At 42.1% G+C, this 20,487-nt stretch overlaps 1 protein-coding gene across 2 annotated transcripts in view; it reads right to left on the reverse strand.

Moving 5' to 3' along the window:
• EPAS1 (endothelial PAS domain protein 1) overlaps positions 1–20,487 on the reverse strand; it is a 120,623-nt gene that overhangs the window by 33,156 nt on the left and 66,980 nt on the right. For both annotated transcript variants that reach the window (XM_007476872.3, XM_016422936.2), the window contains exons 3-6: positions 5,118–5,269; positions 4,097–4,181; positions 1,788–1,906; positions 1,466–1,668 (exon numbers count right to left, since the gene is read on the reverse strand). In XM_007476872.3, coding sequence (XP_007476934.1) covers positions 1,466–1,668; positions 1,788–1,906; positions 4,097–4,181; positions 5,118–5,269 — 559 coding nt within the window. The remainder of the gene's footprint in view (positions 1–1,465; positions 1,669–1,787; positions 1,907–4,096; positions 4,182–5,117; positions 5,270–20,487) is intronic.

Here is a 20,487-nt window from a genome sequence, read left to right on the forward strand (position 1 = left end):
TATATCCTCCCTCTTCCCTTCTATCTCATAGAATCCCTTGTTTCCTCCAAGATACATGTCAGTGCATCTTCTAAATGAAGCCTTTTCTAGAATCCTTATTTTCTCTTGCCCTCCCTCTCAAAATTCCTTCCTATTTATTTGTATAGATCCTGTATATTCATATTTATCTCATCCTCTGATAAAATGTAAACTCAAGGAAAGGAGCTGTTTCATTTTTGTTTCTGTGTTCCCAACTCCTATACAATGTCTGCTACACAACAGATGCTTAAGAAATTGTTGGTTGATTCATGGGTTGGCGGATTGATTGGTTGATGGCTGCCATGTCTGATTCCTTAATTTTGCAAGTGAGGAAACTGAGGCTTAGAATGACTCAGTGATAGGGTCAGGCCTGGAATCCAGCTTCCCATGCTGAACAGAAATAGGGGGTCTTTTTGAGATGGGGAAGAGGGGGACACTTTCCACATGAAAATCCAATAAACCACAGCTATAACTCAAAAATGTGCCAGAGTTAGCCTGGTGTGTAAGCTAGGCTCATCTTCATGGACATTCCTCCACCTTTCCAGTCTTCTTCAGCCCTTCATACCCTCCCTTTTTAACTTGATTCCCAGCTGGTCATCTGAACATAGATTAGCAAAGAGGGGAAGAAGTAAGGTAGGTGGCGTCTTGGGAATCTTAACTGAGTCATTAACAGCTTCTGTCCCCCATCCCGAAACCCTTCAAACTCGTATCGTGACTTGGGCCCCAGATGAGAGATGAGAGGCTTCTCACTTTCTGTCTTACTTCGAACAAGGGTTAAATTCAAGAAGAGGCTCAGGGTCAGAAAAAAGACCCAAACTGGGCTCTGCTTAGGAGAGATTAGTGCAGGTTGAAGTCCCTGGACTTCAAAAGCTTTTGGGCAAAAGGCCCAGAGGGTCTGAGGAGGAGAACAAAGGCCAAGAGGAAAACCACATGGGGAGGAAGAGAACAAGAGAAAGAGACAGAGCTTGAGGTCATAGTTTCCAGGCTGGAACCCAAAGCCACCAGCTGGTGTTTCACTTGGAGGGGAGGGTGGGGCTCTCCAGAAACTGGCCTGGTTGGGGAGAGTAACTGTTCTGATGGGGGAAGAATGAGTGTCCTGGAGAGGACCTGAGGGGTGCTGTGTTCCTCTGAGAATACCAACACGAAAATCGGTTGGATTTGGTTCCAAATGGGTGAAAGGCTGACGCCAGGTATTATCAATGCATTGATGATGATCTTTAAAAAAACAAAAATAAGCAAAACCCCCCACAACCAAATAAAGAGTCTTTACGGGGGTTTTAGAAATGTAGGTACATGTGCCTAGGTACCCAAAGATGTAGGCACATTGCATTTATAAAGCACTTTCCTGTCTGCAAGATACTTACTTGTTCTCCACAATTCTGAGAGGGAGGTGATTTTCTTATTATCTCCATTTTACATAAAACACAGCTGCCCAGAGCCCCCTCACCTGTCATCACAATAGGTAAACTTCATGTCCATGCTGTGACGGCTCAGGAAGGTCTTGCTGTCTAGGGGAATGTCCATGGTGGATGGATGCTGAATGGGTTCACACATGACAATGAGGCAGGTGAGTAAAGGCTCCTTGTACCCGCAGAGGCTGTGCGGGGCACAGCTATTGTAGACCTTCACTTGACCTGTGCAATGTAAGACCTGGGGATGGAGAAGGAATCCAGAATGTTACCATTCAGGTAGAGAAGTGGGCAAGAGTGGCAGGGGAGTTCCCAAGGGCTGCCATGTTTGGAGTCCATCCTTAAGGGTTTCTCTCTTACCTTCCATGTGGCTGACTTTAGGTTGACGGTCCTGCCTCGGTTAGTGACAGTGCATTTCATCCTCATGAAGAAGTCTCGCTCTGTGGACATATCTTTGCTTTTCTTCCCAAAACCAGACCCTGTGGGGAAGGGAGAAAACAGGTCAAGCATGGTGAGGCGATTGAAAAGTATGCCATCTGAAGGCTGGTTGAAGGAACTGGGGGTATTTGGCATGGACAAGAGAAGATTTGGGGAAGAGAAAATAGCTATTTTCAAGTATTCAGGGTGAAGGATTAGCTTCATTTTTTTCATGCTCCTAGAGGGTAAAACTAGAAACAATGAATGAAAATTATAAAGTGGCAGATTTGGGCTTAGTATGAAAGAACCTCTCAAATATCAAAGCTCTCCAAAAGCAGAATGCTTTGCTTTCTAAGGGAATGAGTTCTACATTCTTAGATGTAACCAAATAGATTCTGGGTGACCCTTTCTTAAGGATGCTTTGGGGATGGGAGGTGGGTGGGAATTCCTACATAGGGACCATGTCTCTAATCAGGGCTTAGGAGGAGAAGATGTCTATACCAAGTCTGGACTGGAGGCAGTGAGTACCTGAGGAGGAGGAGATGGAGAGAGGGAAGAAGGGAAGGAAGAAAGAGGAGAAAAGTTTTCTGATCTTGCCAGAATTGGAATGTGTCCATTTCCTCCTTAATGAGGCCACCCGGAGAAGCTCCTCGTAGTGGGACCTTGCAGGGCAGTGGTTGGGGTTCAATCTCAGCTTCCCACTGGATAGAATCTATTGCCCTAACAGGGAAGTCTGGGAGCAAGCAGAAGCTGCCCAGAGTCAGAGGCCAGAAGGTACACCAGTCAGGAAGCCCTTTGCTCCTCGTGCCATCTTTCCCTCCCCCTGCCACCACTTTGTTCCTACAAATCACTATAGCAATAAAACCTTCCAAGGGTTTCAGGTACAAGTTGTCCATTGGCTGATTTGCCACGAGTTAACCTAATAGATTGGACCCAGCAGAGGCCATACTTCTGGGTGGATAAAACTCAAGTACAGACTACAATCAGTGTTCTTTTTAAGGCGTATATGGCTATAGTTTGGAGGGAATTTTGTTGTTGGTGTCATTGTTTTTAAATATCTTCTTAGGCATGCAGCCCAGGTAATAATAATAATAATCACATCTTACATTTCTCTAGTGCTGTATGTTGAATGCTTACCTTTCAACAGCCTGTGGAGCTAGAGAATGCTCTTAGTTCTATTTTACAGATGTGAAAAATGAGGCTCAGAGTCTGATGACTTTCCCGTGGTCTTCCAGCCAGGGAGTGTCCGAGATGGGATTCCAACCCAGCTCTCTCCAGATTCCAGACCCAGAATGCTTTTTACTATGCCACAAGGCCTTGTTATATTCAGCACAGCCTATATTTGAAGCCAAAGAGTTTCTAGTTTTTAACAGGGAGCTTTGAGGGTACTATCTTAATCCTAGCACAGAGCCATATACTCTGTAAGGGCCCAATAAATGCCTGTCATATGGAAAAAAAGAAAAAAAAAAGGAATTGATTCTGGGAATGAATCCTAGGCCTCCTAGCAGGCTCTAGGATAGAGCAAATTTTGGGGGAAGGAATACTTTTTCAGTGGCCCTCAGAGATGCCTAAATTATGCCTAATCTTTCTATACTTAGAGAGATAGATTTCCCCTAGAGGAGTTCCAATAACAGGAAGAGCAATTCTCTTCTTATCCATCCTTCTGTTCATAGTACAGAGTAATCTCATGCTCCTCCTGGCTACCCAGGTGTTCTTTGGCCAGTATTTCACTCAGATCTGTCCTCCTTGGGCAGAACAATGTACTCTGGTCTTTTTCTTGCTTCCTTGCCCTTATCAAAATGTACTAAATCATTATCCTACTCCCTAAATGGTCTGTCTTTTCTTGATCACAAAGAGCTAATCGTTGCCAAGGAATTAATAGGCACTAATGAGTTAATGTGTATATTCCTCTCCCCCCTCCTAGGCAACATAAAGGAGCCTTGCCAGGGAAAGTACTTTAACCCAATGGAAATTCCACTGTAGAGGATGGAGTGTCAGGAGCTAAGGCAGACTCGTAGTGAGAGAGAGTTGAGTCGGAGACCTTGTGGTACCTTATAGATCTTATCATGGGGGCTCTTGTCTACTCAGCCTGTGTCTCCTGCTTGGTCTTTTGGTAAAGGAAATTACTAGATGATAATAGCCAGGAGTCACCTTCCTTGTGTCCACAGACAGTGGATACTTGGCTCATAAAACCACAAAGTTCCCTACGATTGATTAAAGGCAAGGCAATACGAATTAAAAAGTCACTTTACCACTCTTTAGACTCAGGTTCTCACGGATCTCTTCATGGTCACAGGGGTGAGTAAAGTCAAAGATGCTGTGTCCGGTTAGCTCCACCTATTCCAAAAAGAAAGTGAGTTGTGGTGTGGAAGTATCTTTGTTCTTGCTGCAGGGATGAAGGAACTCCAGAATAAGATCAGTTTGCTGAAGTAGGAATGGGGAAGGAATTATTCCTGGTAAACATTTAACAACCTGCTTACCCCCAAATGCACGACACACTTTTCAATTTAGTCTGCATCGGTAATATTTTCTCTTTATTTCCGTCAAGAGTTTTTTTCTTATATAAGCATATATGTAATAAAAAATACATATCTTCTTTCACATGATGAAAATGGGAATATATATTTCATGATAGCTCATACATAAACTGTTTCATATTACTTGCTATCTCAGGGAGAGGAGGGAGAGAACACAGATTGCAAAAGGACAAAAAAGTCATTATTTAAAATTATATCTCCATGTCATTGGAAAAATATGATAAAAATAAATTTTAAAATGTTCTTTATTACTTTCTGGACAACCAACAAAATAAGTCAGATCTGATTTAGTTTGCATCATAAATGTTTTCTCCATCACTTTCTAGACAAGCAACAAAAGAACAAACCAAATGCAGATTTCTGAGGTGTAACTGTTAACACTGAAAATTTAATAATTAGCAGGAGGGGCTGCAGCCCAACCCTGCCTCTCCAATCCAGAGTGTCCTGGACCACTGGACACTATGGATTGAGACCAAGACATAGAAAATATGACAACTTTTAGGGAAGAAACTACAGTGGAGACAAGCTCTAGTATGTAAATTCCCCCCAAAAAGAATGCTCCTTTAGGGAAGGAGGTCATCCCCACCATACTGTTGTTGGTCAGTTCCAGGTAAACTGGGGCTTGGGTGGTTGCTGGAAATATGGGATTACAGTCCAAGAGGGTGTTTGTAGGAACTAAAGCATCTCTGTCACAAGTCCCAAAAGCTGAGAGAAGAGCAGAGGAAGAGGTGCTAACCTGTGTGAGTCCCATGAATTTGTTGATGTTTTCTGACAGAAAGATCATGTCTCCATCTTGGGTCACCACTGCTATGAACCCTTCCAAAGCTTTCAGGTACAAGTTGTCCATTTGCTGATCTGTTTCCACTTCGGTCTCATTCTCAGTACACACTGGAGGGAAAGGGAAGGGTAATAATGACTTGCACAAAAATGGACCCAGTTGATGGAATCATGTGTTTCTGCAAATGCATAGAGGATCTCTCTGGATAGACCAATGCATACACACACACACACACACACACACACACACACACACACACACACACACACACACACACACACGAGAAGCAATGTAGCTGAATGGATAAAAGGCTGGTCTTTCAGTTAGGAGGATTTGGGTTCTAGTCCTGATTTCTCAACATACTTTTTGTATGACCATAAGCAGACCATATCTAGGATGCTCTAGGACTTTGCTGCTAAGTTAAAGATGGGTTCCATTGACAAAGTGGAGGGAGTTCCCACCCCAAGGGTTCTCCAGACAAATCAAATCTCAGTTCCTTCATGAATTTTGTGCATGTGTCTGAATAGATAGCCCCATATCTCATCTATAGCATGTCCCCAAAGTCTTAGTGAAATTTTAAGCTGCTTAAAACTGCACCAAGACTTTTTAGACACCCTTTATATATCACAACTAAGGTCCACCAGTAGAACCATCAATGATCAGCAAACAGTTTATCTAGAAGAGTTGGGAAATGGAGTGTTTGGGTTAATCCAATGTTCTTGTTGGTAATTGCTATGTATTCTAAATATTGATAATAATTTTCCAGAGCTAAAATATATATGTAGCATTAGAACTATGCTGAAGTCTTTCCCCCACCAATTCTGAAAGGTACTTCCTGGGGGTTATAGGACTTTCTGGTATAGTGGAAAGAAAGATGGATTTAAAGTCAAAAGACCTGAGTTCAAATCTTGCCTCTATCACATACCACCTATGTGTCTTTGGACAAATCACCTAATTCCTCTGGGTGTCAGTTTCTTCATCTATAAAATGAGGAAATGAGAGTAGATTACTAAGGTCCCTTCTAGATCTAAACATATGATAGACAGTATGATTTATTATGCAATGATCCTATAATATTTCCATGTACATTAATTATTAATTTTAGGAGAATGAAAAGAAATCCTACTTTACAGCAAGAATCTCATTGTTTTCTCCCAGGCACAGAATATTCTGAATAATCACAGAAATAAAAAGAGTAATTAGGAAAATGAATCTTCTTTTAGACATTATTCCACCCTCCTCTTCCTTATTTGTTTGAGGTCTGTTTTCTTGGTTGGAAAAGAGGGTTTGAATTTGATTCCTCATCCCAAATCTTGCAGATAATAGCCTACTGTAGAGAACCATATCCAATATAAGGGATAAAGACTAGATATATAATTTCATTAGTAAGGGGATCTCCCATAGCAGGAAAGCCCCTTTACCAATGCAACTCAGCACCTGTTTTATAATTTATAGTCTTAGAGAGTGGCCTAGGAGCAGAGGGGGTCAACCATGCAGCCCTAACACTTCCAAGAACAGTTTGTACCAGATTACAATGTAATTGGGAAATGTTTAACAAATTGAATAAAAATACAATAAAGCATGGTTAATATTATGTGGTTCTCTAAGTCAATAGGCACCCAAGAGGGATCTTTATGTATGGTTTAATGGCTCCTATTTCTATTTGAGTTTGATCTTGCTGCCCTAGAATACTAGGCTGTTAAGTGACTTGCTCATGATGGATGACTCACATAGCCAGTATATGTCAAAGGTGACCCTAGAATCCAGATATTCTTTATTTAAAAGACGAGTTCTCTAAGTATTACACCCCACTGCCTCTTGACACCTCAGTACCCCAATATAAACTCAATTCAAATTTATGTTTTCAAATGTAGGTATAATCTTATAACCACTTGGGCTCCACTCTTTTTCTGTTGGGCTTCTGAGCTCTGGCAGCAGACTCTGCTCCCTAAAACTGCTATGTAGCAGTTCATCAGTCACCAAAGGAGGAACCCAAGCCCTGTGTTAGTCCTTGAGAAGCTCCCAGTCTAACTGGAGAAATGACACTCTCCTGCCTGCAACAATGAAAGATGATCTCAAGCCAGGATAGATATCAGTGCTCACAGGATCGTAGAATTTAAGGTACCTTAGATCATTTTACCAGATGAGAAAAAGGAGGCTAAGAATTGTCTAAGATCACAAGAGTGGTAAACAACAGGAGTGAGAGATCTGGGGTAGTTGAGGAAAGCTTCACGGGGGATGCTAGACTAGAGACAGAGAGGAAAGGTCTGGCTTGGTAGAGCGGAGAAGGGAGGCCATTTCCAGTATAGAAGAGTGTCTGAGTGTCTTCCCCCTAAGAAAACTCCCAATTTATCCTGCATATAACTTGTTTGTACATAGTTATTTATATGTCATCTCCCCAATAGGCTATGAGCTCCTTGAAAGCAGGGACTCTTTTTGTTTTGTTTTTTCTCTCTCTTTTTTTTTATTCCCAGAAAGGCAATTAGGTGGCATAATGGACAGAGTGCGAGACTTAGAATCAGGAAGACTCCTCAAATCTAGCCTCAGACACTTTCCTCATTTTATATTATTATATCATTATATGTATATAGATATATAAATAAATATATATATAAAGTATATGTAAAATATAAAATGAACTGGAGAAGGAAATGGCAAACCACTCCAGTATCTTAGCCAAGAAAATCCCAAATGGGATCACAGATACAATTGAAAATGACTAAACAATAATAATATTCTCAGCACCTAGGAGAGGGGCTGGCACATGGCAGTTGTTGATTAACTGCTTCTTGAATGACTGATTGTTATACCCTTCTATCTACTTTATTTAAATGGAAGAAAAATCTAGTCTTAGGTATAACCAGCCTGAGTGTGTCCAGAGTGGCCTTGGGCAGGCAACTTAACCTCCCTGGCTCTCAGTTTTGTAAAAATGAGGAAGGCTGAGCTAAAGAGATGGTCTCTGAGAACCCTTCAGACTCATCTTGATCCATGATCCTAGGATCTATTCCAGTTGAAGAACACTTTATCCATTGTAGAGAAGCCAATCAGCAAATATCCATCTACTATGAGTAAGGCAGAATGTTAGAGGTATTTGTTGGTACCATGTTTATAAATCTGATTTAAGACATGTTACTATACTCGATTTTTAAGTCTTAGACTTCTTTTTTTTTTTGCTTTTACTTTGCTTTTGTTTTAGTGTTTGAAAGTATTCATTAAACCTATACTTTTTAATTGTTAAAAAAATTGGGATGGGGGACCTATAGGTACAATGTAATCTGGTCCCTTCCCTCAAAAATTTTATAATCTAATTAGGCAGAGAGGGCACCAGCAAGTGAAATAATGCACTCACCGCTTTGTATTGCTATTTCAGCGTCAAACGAGTTTCATGGTTAAATAAAAAAAGAGCTTTAGATGCTTAGAGGAGGGAGTCAGAGACGGGGAGAAATCACTTCAGACTTAGATCTTGGAAGGTTTCAGGAAGGGCAGAGGGGCTGTTTATAAGGCAACGTGAACAGTCAGGAGAATTCCAGTAGGTGGGCATGTTGTAAAAAGAATTTCAGGGAAGGAATGACCACAGGACTGGGGCTGGAAAGCAGGGAAAGGGAGGAGATCAGTCTGTCTGGGACTGTTGCTGAGACAGAGTGGGTTAGAGAAGTATGTTGGGACCAGATTAGAGAGGCCTTTTGAATGCTGGGCTCAGGAATCCAGCCATGATATTAAAGGTAAGTGGACGGACAATCCTGGGGCAGAGAGTAAGAAGATCAAGGTTGTGTTTTAAGAAGGTTAATTTTGGTGTCGGTGCTTAATGGATTGGGGTGGGGAAAAGCGATCTACAAGTTAGAAAAGGCAACCTGTGACAACACTGATGAAGGAATTACTTTGGGCAGCCACTGGCCCATTGAACGATCTCTTGATATTTGCAGAATTTAAAGACTCTGCACTTGTCTCAGACTAAAAACTGCCCAGACATTCAGACCCTTGGCCATAACCCATTCCAAGCAGGGAAGGCAGTGCCCTGGCTAATTCAGCCTAATCTGTGTTTTAAACCACAAACTCTTCTTGACTTTCCCCCATCCCTTTCCACAGGCATCCAGTATTGGCCACAAAAAGGCCTGGAGAAATCCAGGAATGCCTCGTCTTACGCAAACCTAATTGAGTCCAATAGGGTTTTACAAGGCAGTTAAATTAGAGAGTAATTTGTTATCCTATGAAAGCATTTTTCCCTTTTAAGTAGAGATGACCCCTTCTCCCTTGAGTGTACTGTAGAATTTGATCTATAGGCAACTTGTTCAAGACTATGTTTCTTGTAAAAGTCGAGCCTACTGAGGTCAACTTCATTAATTTCATCACTGGCTTCCTCCCCACCCACCAAATTTGGACTCAGGAACATAGACGTCTGCCCCTTTGAAAGGAAATGAACAGATTCTCTAAAAAGGGACATTTGTGATGATGGTGGTGCCGTGCAAGGAGAACTGGGGCTGGAAGCAGAAAAACTTCTCTTCCTGAGTTCCAATTCAGTCTCAGAAAGTGACTAGCTGTGTGACCCTGGACAAGTCACTTACCCCTATTTATCTCAATTCCCCATCTGTAAAACAAGCTGGAGAAGGAAATGGCAAACCACTCTGGTATCTGCGAGCCCCCAAACGGGGTCAAGAAGAGTCAGAAGGACTGAACCGTAACGAGAACAGGGTGATGTCAGACCCCTCCATTACACCCTGGGGTGGGGGCTCCTGGGTCAGGGAATCTGCTCTATTCTGGGTCTTGGACAGAGGAAACCAGACTAAGCAGGACCTGGGTCTCCTCAGTTGTTTAGTTCCATACAATAGTGCCCTGGCAGCTTTTCCTCTGCCTAACCCTGACTAACAGGAGGGAGTGAATGGAGGGAATTTCTTTTCTGCTCTCCACCCTTTCCTGGCTGCTGGGAATAGGGGGGGTAGTGGGTCTCAGGGGGAAGAGGGCTCATTCCGGTGTCTGAATGGGATCCTGGTGAGCGTGGGAGGTGCCTCCCTGCTCCTTGAGCCTTACCCCAGGGGAGGACCCTGCCCTCTGCTAAAGAACCAACCCGCCAAACTGATAAATTAATCTGCTGATACACTAATGGGTACAGCTGATGGGTTAGTACAGAGCAGGGGGTGCAAAGAGCAGTGACTGGAGCCAGAAGGCTGGTACTTAGCGGGGGCCCTGGGCAAGGCACGGAGAAGACTCGGTTTCCTCATTTGCAAAATAGAGTGAAAAATGCTTCTACCTTCTTTGCCGGCTTCTTGGGGAGAAAGAATTTCGTAAGTGGTAACGTGCAATATAAATGTTAGACGTTATTGCCACCCGTCTCAGGAAACGCAGCTACAGGTTCACGACAGGGGTCTTTGGAGACAGAGCACCCCGACTTTCAAAGGCATGACCCCCAAAAGGATACAATTTTGGGCCCTGGAGCTGCCCACTAGGGACATATTTAAGGTGAAGGATCTTTTATTTTTATTATTATTAATATTATTATTTTAAATCCTCACCTTCTGTCTTGGAATCAATACTTGGTATTGGTTCCAAGGCAAAAGAGTGATAAGGCAATGGAGGTGAAGTGACTTGCCCAGGGTCACACAGCTAGGAGATGTCTGAGGTCACAATTGAACCCAGGACCTCCCATTTCTGGGTCTTACTCTCAATCCACTGAAACCACCCACTGCCCCTTTGAAGAATCTTTCAACAACACTCCTTGCCCTGACTCACAACCCACACAAAATCATACCATCTAGGCAGCCTCCTATTTCATCTAGGCACCTAGGAACTCCCTCCACTGATCTTCCTTTACTTTGAGATCCCATGGCCTTGGGCCACCCGGAGGTGGTTGATCAGAGCTGGTGGAGGGGAAGAAAGAATCAACCAATAAGTATTGCCTAAGATCCATGCTCCTAGTAGTAGATTATGAGGGGTGTTCATGAATCCACCAATTAGAAAGCATTAATTAAGCACCTACTGTTGCTCGTTCATTTCAATCATGTCAGCCTTTGGGACCCATTTGGGTCTTTTGGGAAAGATACTAGAGTGGTTTGCCATTTTCTTCTCCAGCATGTTTCACAGGTGAGGAACCTGAGGCAGACAGGGTTAAGTGTTTTGCTCAGGATCACAGAGCTAGTAAGGATCTGAAAAAAATCCCATCTCCGGGCTTGGCCCTCCATCCGCTGAGTCACTTTGCTGCCCTTCTCCCTCACATTATGCCGGCTCTTGTGGAGAATATAGAGGAAGATACAATATAGACTCGTGGGGATATAGAGGGAGATACAATATAGACTCTTCCTTCAAGGGGCTCCCAGCCTAGCAAAGAAGACAAGAAACACAGACACTAAAGGTTAAATACTTCACAAAAGTCTATGGCTCCCCACGAAGGAAGGAGACCTAAATAGAATCAGCACCCCTGGGTGCCATGGACAGGGCTATGACTAAGGAAGGACCTACCTCACCTTAGACAACCAGCTCTGAGCTTTTAGCTCCTCCTCTGGAAAGTGGGGGGCAATGATCCCACCACCCAGGGCTGCTCTGTGGATCAAAGGAGGTGCTAAGTAATTTATAACCACGAAGCACTATATTAATGTCAGCTCTAATTACCGCTTGGCACAATGGCTGAGCACATAACAGAAGCTCAGTAAATATTTAGTGACCAGTTAATTGATCTTTGGTTCCAACTCATTTTCCCCCCCTGCCATTCATTTGGGCTTAAGCCCAAAGGAAGCTGGCTAATCACTGGCACAGGAGCTGAGCTGTCTGGGGAAGGCTCCCCACAAGGTCCAGAACAATATTCTTTAATGCTAAAAATAGCCCAGGGAAGCACGCTTTGATGACTCCACTGCCAGGATGTGCACCGGCCTTGAGTTTGGGGGCACCTTTTCCAGAGGGTTGGCTTGCTTCCTTCAGGCAGGGCAGGTCCATGAAGAGGGGGGACCTCAAGTAGGCACAAGAGCCAAAGGGTGCCAGGGGTCCGCCGGCCAGGGCAAGCCCATGCCACCGAGCCCTGGTTTGGATTCTATAAGGCTGTGGTTTATCAGATTAAGCTTCCCTAGGAGGGTGGATCTTTATTAGGAATGGGAAATTTCCCTGTTAGCCATTTTCAAAACCAATTTTTGTCCAGTCTTGGAAAGATGATCAGTTGTGAATCTATATCCTATATCGTAGAAGGGATATAGAAATCATAGGTCCAATACCAATCCTTATCCATATATCTCAATCAGCACAGATGATCTTATATATTAGCCATCATCTATGAGTCATTTCTATAAGAGAAAACATAATGAAATAGAAATTTCTTGGGATCAGAAGACATGATTTACTTGGTACCCACAACTGGACAAGCGGACAGTTCTCTGGGTCTCATTTTCTTTGTATAAAATGATAAAAGTTAGATTAGATCAGGGGTTCTGAACCTGAGTTCCATGAACTTGTTTAAAAAATACAAATATGTGCATAGCATTATAATGGGTATGATGTGCATGATACATTATATATAATATAAACAAAAACAAAATAATACAATAATGAAAATATAACAAAACAATAATAATAAAATAAATAATATAAAATAATATAAACAAAAACAAATATATCCGTGCATAATATAGTATATATAATATAAACAAAACAAAAACAAATATTATATGTGCATAATATATATAATATAAACAAAAACAAATGAAATATAAACAAAACCAAAAAATACATTTCAGTACATGGTTTTCACTGTAATCATATGTTTTTGTTTTATGTGTTTCTGAGAGAGGTCCATTGGATTCCCCAGAACCTTGTCAAAGACGTCTATGCCACAAAAGAGGTTAAGAACTGCACCAGATGACCTCTGAGGTCCCCGTCAGAACCTGATACTGTGATCTTTGCAAGGTAGTGCTATTACCCTGCATTTCTCCTTCATGAAACCTGAATTGCACAAATTTCATTAGTAGAGGATTCATTCTTACAAATCTAACAGGCCATAATTCTTTTAGTATGTCCTATAAAATGGAACCAAAATAAAATATATAATTTTTTTTTGACTGAGTGTATTTCTGAGTTCAAATCTGGCCTCAGATACTAGCTAGCTGTGGGACTCTGGGCAAGTTATTTAACCTTGTTGCCTCAGTTTTCTCATCTCTAAAATGAGCTGGAGAAGGAAATGAATGGCAAACTGCTCCAGTGCCTTTGCCAAGAAACCTCCAAATGGGGTCACAGACATGACTGAAAAACAACTAAGCATAAAAATAACATAGTGCCGGGCACAGAACAGACACTCAATAAATTCTTGTTGACTTATTGATCAACGTAACCTTTCGGTTAAAGGCTGGCTCTGCCAATAACTGGTTATATAATATTGGGCAAGTCTGAGCCTTCTTTTCCTCTCCTCTATAATGATGGGGATTGACCAAAAGGTTCCTAATGTCCTGACCAGCTTTAAATTCTGTGAAACTATTCCACTTCGGGTCATTTTTGATTCTAAAATAAAATTCTATGACTTCATATAAAATGGGAATACTTCTGGAGGCATCACTCACGAACCACAGAGAATGGCTTATCAGTCACTAATGTTTGGGAATGAATGACTTTCTCTGCTTCTTGGGACAGGTTGCTGAAAAAGCTTAGCATTTCTGACTGGAGGTTAGGAATATGGAAAGGGAGGAGCAATATATTATAGGATTTCATGTATTCCTCTTGGCAGTTAGAATGGGGAAGGAAAACGGTAGTATTAGAGACCAAGATCAAAGGGATGGTTTCTATTCTTTGCCTCTTTCACAGGTTTGTTATGAGCTGTCTCTATAAGTCTATAATTAAACCAACTGGAATAAGGGGTAGGAGGGGGAAGGAGGAGAATGGACATAAAGTCCAGAAAGCATCTGCCACCCTTCCCCAATTTACTAGTCCTCTAGTGGGCTGGGGAGCCTAAACTACTGATCTTTCATTAAGCTGGGTGATATCTTGATATAAATTTCAGGGAATCAACTCCCTCTGAACATCCTTTCCAGGAAATAAAACAGACTTTCAAAAACTTGCCTTCAGTGCCTCTCTGGTTTTAAACGAGGGGTGGAAAAGCGGTTTAATGCCTTTGTTTAAGGGGCTGGCTAGCCACTGACTTATTTTGCTAATAAAACCAAAGTTTGCATATTTGATTCAATTCCAGGACAAATAATGATACCCAGCAGGCAATGCTGTTCCACTGAAATGATAACCTACCAAACCACTGTTTGCTGAACACCTCCCACAAAAAGACTTGGGAGCAATGGAAGGACTGTTCTCCTCATGTCCCCTCCAGTTAAGAGAGTGTTCTGTTCCCTGCTCCACATGGAAGCGAATATTATAAAGCCATTGTTTGAGTTGGCTTCCTGTGATGCTAATCTAAGGTCCCGACCCACAGCCTGGATTTCTAAATGTTACAGGTTTCCTTTCCAGCATTCCCACCCAGAATTGCCTACTGAGAAAATCAAAGGGAAATGTGTCTCTGAGCAAAGATGAAGTCTTCCTAAAGCAAGTCTTGGTGCTTTGTACCCTTTTCAACTCTGAGTTCTACAACCAGCTATTTCCTATTATGAAATGAATTCTGAATGAGGGACTTGCAAGGAAAGAGCTTAAACATTGGATTCCCAGTTTGTTTGCCTTTAGAAAAGCCCAGGAGCTCTTGCTGCATTCTGAAAGATGTCACTGGAATAAGAGCCTTCGAGAAAATATGAAATTGTTGGTTCAATTTTTTTGTTTGTTTTTGCATTCAGCTTCCTTTCCACAATGTTCTTCCAACAGATTCTGTGCTTAAAATAGGAATTCAAGTAGTTTTTAAAGAACATGTGTAAATTATTTTTTTAAAAAGAACATATGTATTCCAAAAGAAAACGGCTCTAAAGAAGGAAAGACAATTATTTTTTAGCTAACACATTCTTCCTGAAACAATTTCTATGAGATTCCTAACCCAAGGAAACAGGGCATTCCTCCAAAAAGAATTAGCAAGAAAAGAACACTTGTGTAGTTAAGGAAAGAACATTAGGCTTGGAGTCATAAGATCTTGGTTCAAGTCCTGGCTCCCATCACTTTTTGGCATCGATTCTCTGACCCTCAACTTTGTCATCTGTAAAATGGGGATGATTAATGCTTCCTCATAAGGTTGTGCCAAGATCAGAGAAACTCATACATAAAGTGCTTATATTTTCAAGTGCTCTATTTCTTAAAATGGGGAGTAACTGTTATTATCTGTCTTCCAATGAGGTTCTGCTCTGTCCCCTCTCTAGGCTGTGGAAGAGAGCTTTGGCTCAGAAAGGTTTTGTCAGCGAAGCCCAAGGTCTGGTAGCTAGAAAGCCTCTGAGTACAGGCCAGCAACAGATTATGTGTCTCAGTAGAGTACCAGCTCATAAAGTTCTGAGAGGCTCATGGCCAGTGACTTGGCAACCAGGTAATTTCCTCCCCCAAACCCCAACCTCATCCTATCTCTGCAACTTGGGGAGATTTATCTCCTAAATGGTTGCCATCTCCAGAAGGGTGTATTCATGCCAAGGAAATCACAGATCCTTGAAGCAAAAGCTTTGGACCCAGGAGAAAGAAAAGAAATAGATAGAGAGTCAACAAACAAACAGAACCAGTTCTGCTCTGCCCCTTCCTTTTCTTAGTGGCTACTGTGCCTTTCTAAGAGCATCCCCCCCAGGCCACCCAAAAGAGCAGATCGCCAAGGGTAGAAACTTTTTATACTTTTCCTTTGTTTCAGTCTTTGAGCAGCCTTGCAGAACAGGATACAGCGATTACCGTGAACGTGCCAAGGTCAGCCCTCCAGCCCTGTGGCTGTCCGGAAGGCTGAATGGGTGCCCAACCCTGTCTGCTGGTATTCAACCACTGCTACGTCTTGTGAACAGGCATAAAAGCTCTGGAGGGATGCCACCCTCTAGGAGAATTGGTCCAGAGGGGTATATTGCCCTGGGATAGAAGATGTGGTGTGGTAACATACTAGAACCCAGGATCCCAGAGGCAGGAAGGCATGGTCCATGGAAGGCTGGTCTCAAAGGTGGAAAGAACTGGGTTCCCAGGACTATTCTGACACCTACCAGCCATGGGATGAAGAGGAAGAGGAGGATAACAATGAAAACAACAACAACAATAATAATATGACCCTGGGCAAGTCACTTAAGTTATACTTAGCCTGGCACATAGTAAGTGATTAATCAATGTTGATATTGACTATTGTCTTAACCTCTCAGGCATCTAGCGTGGCAAGGAAAGTGACATATGACTAAATTGCTGAGAAGGTGGAGACATGTATGAGAAAGGGCATCCCTACACCAGTGAAAATACACATCAGTTTCTATACCTAAGATAGCCTACTTTGGGCCATTATAAGTTCTCTCCTCATTCCTGGCAGCCTAGGGTAATAGAGATGCCAGAGGGAGGTGGATAAGGGCAGAGGGGGGGACTGGGAGCCCCTTCCCCAAATTCAAAACAATATCTTTAAAAATCAGGCACAAGCAATTTCCAAATTCTGGAATCTATTTCTTTCAACAGCATGTTGCCAATTAGTGATGAGGCAAAAAGAACTGTGTGAATCAATAGAAATTAAAGGGCATCGTGAGAAAGGCTTTTAAAAAACCAAATATTTTAGGGCCCCTGTGGTAGAGCAGAAGGAGCACTGGTGTCTGAATTTCTGGTGGACACTAGACACTAGACTGGTGTCCAAATTTCTCTCAATGGCCATCCTTTAGTTTCTATTGATTCATAGGAATTACTCTTATTGCCACAGCATTAGATGACAAGGGGATATTAGAAGAAACAGAAAAAAACCTCAGAAATCAAGCTTCTTAAGCAATCATTAACATTGAGCCAAACCTGGGCCAGTTAGCTGGGTTTCTCAATGGATAGAGAGCTTGAAGTCCTGTGTTCAAATCTGATCTCATACTTCCCTGCTGTGTGACCCTATGCAAGTCACTTAACCTCAACTGCCTACCCCTTATTGCCCCTCTGCCTTAGAACTGATACTTAGAAAGAAGCAAAATATTAAAGTTAATTAATAGCTAATAGGTAAAATTCATAAAGGACTTGAATGAAAAGAGTTACTTAAATTTTTTTTAATTAATCCAATTTAGTACACTTGGAAATTTTCTGCAATAAGATCACACTTAATTCTAAAGCATTTCATTTTATATTTTCAAGTTGAAAAGGACCTTAGTGGTCTTTTAGGCACAATTTTTCTCATTTAACAGTTGAGGAAACTGAGGCTTGTAGAGCTTAAATGATTTACCTAGGATTACTCAGAAAGCATGTGAGTGGCAGATTTGAACCCAGGTCGTTTGCCTACAAATTCAGAGGTCTTTGCTTACTTTGTTTACCTGGCAGGCAGCCCTGACTCTACTAGGGATTTATCAGCTCTCCTTGGAACAGTAGCAGGACAGATATGATAAGGATATATGCTTGTGAGCTGCAATGTTTCCCTGATGTTCCCAGCATTAGTTTCTCAGCATGAGCAGCCCTCTCATAATATTTGTCCATATCTAACTTGAACTCTTGCTTCAAACCATTGTTCCCAGCTTTCCTATATCCCAGGGTGATGAATAATCATTTCTTTTGCATTGTTACTTTGAAGGTATTTATAGAATGTGGTCTTGCCCTTGGCCCCTCCTCTAGGATTTTCCCTTCCTCTAGAATATACACATTTAGCTTATTTATGCCCCCTCTACAGTTCCTACTTTGCAGCCCCTGGATCAATCAGATTGCCCTTTTCTGTATTTTTCTTTCAGGTTGTTTTTTTTTCACCCTTTATATCCTTCCTGTGCTTGAGGGACAGGAATAGCACATGCCATTTCAGCATCTCTCTTTTTTCAAATTAGATTCTCCTCTATTCAGGATTTCTCTCCTGGAATAGCACAACTCATAATAGGATGGGATTGACAACTGGACTCAAAGAGAGGATGCTTTCTTACCCGAATGGTGGGAAAATGGAAGAATTTTAAAAATTACTTATTTCCTCACCAGCCCCAGAGCCTGCAGGTCTCTTTACTATTCAACCTTTGAACTAAAATTGTAGGGAAGATGGGGGATTTTCTAATTCTGAAAAGATTCCAGAGAATATGATTAAGGAACTAGATTAGATGGAGCCGTCATCTCATGCCGAAGTGCCTTCATTCCTATCCCCAACCCCTCCTGCTCACAGTGGTCTGGAACATCACCTTTCACTAAACCTCTCCTCCCTTCCTCTCAGCTTAAAGCTTTGATCCTATTAAATTAGACCACCATAAGACCAGGTTGCAAGCTTGTTATAAGTCCTTGACACATTAGTAAGAGGAGGAATTCCAGAGTTGGTTTTGATGAGAGAAAAGAAATAGAGAAATAGAGGGAGAGAAGAAGAAAGACAGAGAGAGACAGAGAGAAGGGGAAGGGGAGAAAGAGATGCATAGAATCAGAAATAGACAAGAAAAAGAAAAAGGGAGAGACAGAGACAAACAGAGACACAAAGAGAGAGACAGACAGACAGAGAGAGAGGGGCAGAGAGATAGAGAGAGGTAGAGGGAGAGAGAGAAACAGAGACAGAGACAGAAACAGGGAGAGGCAGGCAGGGGAGAGACAGGGAGAGAGAGATGCACAGAGTCAGAAAGAGAAAAGAGACAGTGACGGGGGGGGGGGGAAGACACAAAAAGAGAGACAGAGGCAGAGAGAGAGACACAGAGGGAGAGACAGAGAGAGACACACAAAGAGAGAGGCAGAGAGAGAGAGAGGGAGACACAGACAGAAAGAGGGAGAGATAGACAGAGACAGAAACAGAGACAGAGAGAGTGATAGAAGGTGATTACAGCCCAGCCTGGGGAAAGGATGGAGAATGAGAGGAGGCACCAGAAAGCAGTTTTTGCTGATTTCCAAATTTAGCTGGGGATCTTAGACATTTTGTTTTTAGATCTCATTAAAACAGTTAACATGAAATACTCTCCTGAGTTCTCTGCTTGTGTCTTCTCCCTCTCCCAGACTTCAAGCTACATGAGAGCAAAAGGTTCCCTCATAGTGGTCCAGAGGAACTCATTTATCTCAGACCAGAGAGTCCTCTGGGTCTTCCTTTCAGGGTATTGTCTTCTGTGGCATGGCTCACAATTGTAATCCTGCCTCTTGGGAAAGGCACAAGGAAGAGCATGCCCCTTCCTACCTTTATAGTCCTGGATTGTTTCTTTCTGGGAAGGTAAAACTCTCAGGTATGTCTCTCTCCCCACCTCTACCCCCCAAAAGAACCCTAATTAGATAAGTCCCATTCCCTTGCCATCATTAATTAAATCATTTTTAAACCCTTACCTTTCATCTTAGAATCATTACTATGTATTGGTTCTAAGGCAGAAGAGCAGTCAGGACTAGGCAATGGGGGTTAAGTGACTTGCCCAGGTTCACACAGCTAGGAAATATCTGAGGCCAGATTTGAATCTGAGAACTTCATCTCCAGGCCTGGCTCTTAATCCACTGAGTCACTGAGCTGCCCCCTACTTAAATCTTAATGTTTAATCCATGATGGATCATATGACAATGCTTGATTCCTATTAGCTCCAGCATTAAGGTCATTCCTTTAATTCCATAAATTAACTATCGTATGTTATATGTAGCTTTTATTTGCTTATAATACTAATAAGAAGAATGGCTGGCATTTATATAGCAACTACTATAGGCTAAGAACTATACACACATTTCATCTGAGACTCACAACAATCCTGGAAGGTAGGGACTATGTTATCCCCATTTTATAGATGAGGAAAACAGAGCCCAGAGTCACACAACTACTAAGTGTCTGAGGCAAGATTTAAATTCAGGTCTTCTAGCATTCAGACCCAGGACTCCATCTACTGTGCCACCTAGATACCTCCTCATTCAAACTGTTTGAAATTCATGCATAAAAAAGCCTCAGTTTACCACCTTCTCCCTCATCCTATATGTGGGTTCCCAGCTGTTTCTGGTTGGCATATTCTCTGATATGATTTACATGATCTACTGCATATCCCAGAATTTGGGGGTTTGGGACCTGGGGATGACTGCCCCTGTGCTTGGGACCACACATGCACTGACCTGGGTCAGCCTGAAAGGTGGCATCTCCTTTCCTTGGACCAAACTCTTGAGGTGCATGGCAGGCCAATACCATCCTATTTTCTAAACTTTGTACCTAGTACGATGCTCTGTGCAAAGTAGAAGCTTAATGAATGTTTACTGAATGAGCTTCCTACCCTGTGATTATACTGCTGTCATTCAGGCAAAAGAAAAGCGCCTCATCTGGGACCAATTATTAAAGCTATTTAAGTTTCAGAAAGGAAACTCAAACCACCTTTTCTCTAGGCTTCTTATTAAAAAGTGGGTAGAGAGTAGAAGG

This window comes from Monodelphis domestica, chromosome 1 (assembly GCF_027887165.1).
Source record: "Monodelphis domestica isolate mMonDom1 chromosome 1, mMonDom1.pri, whole genome shotgun sequence".
Lineage (NCBI taxonomy): Eukaryota > Metazoa > Chordata > Mammalia > Didelphimorphia > Didelphidae > Monodelphis > Monodelphis domestica.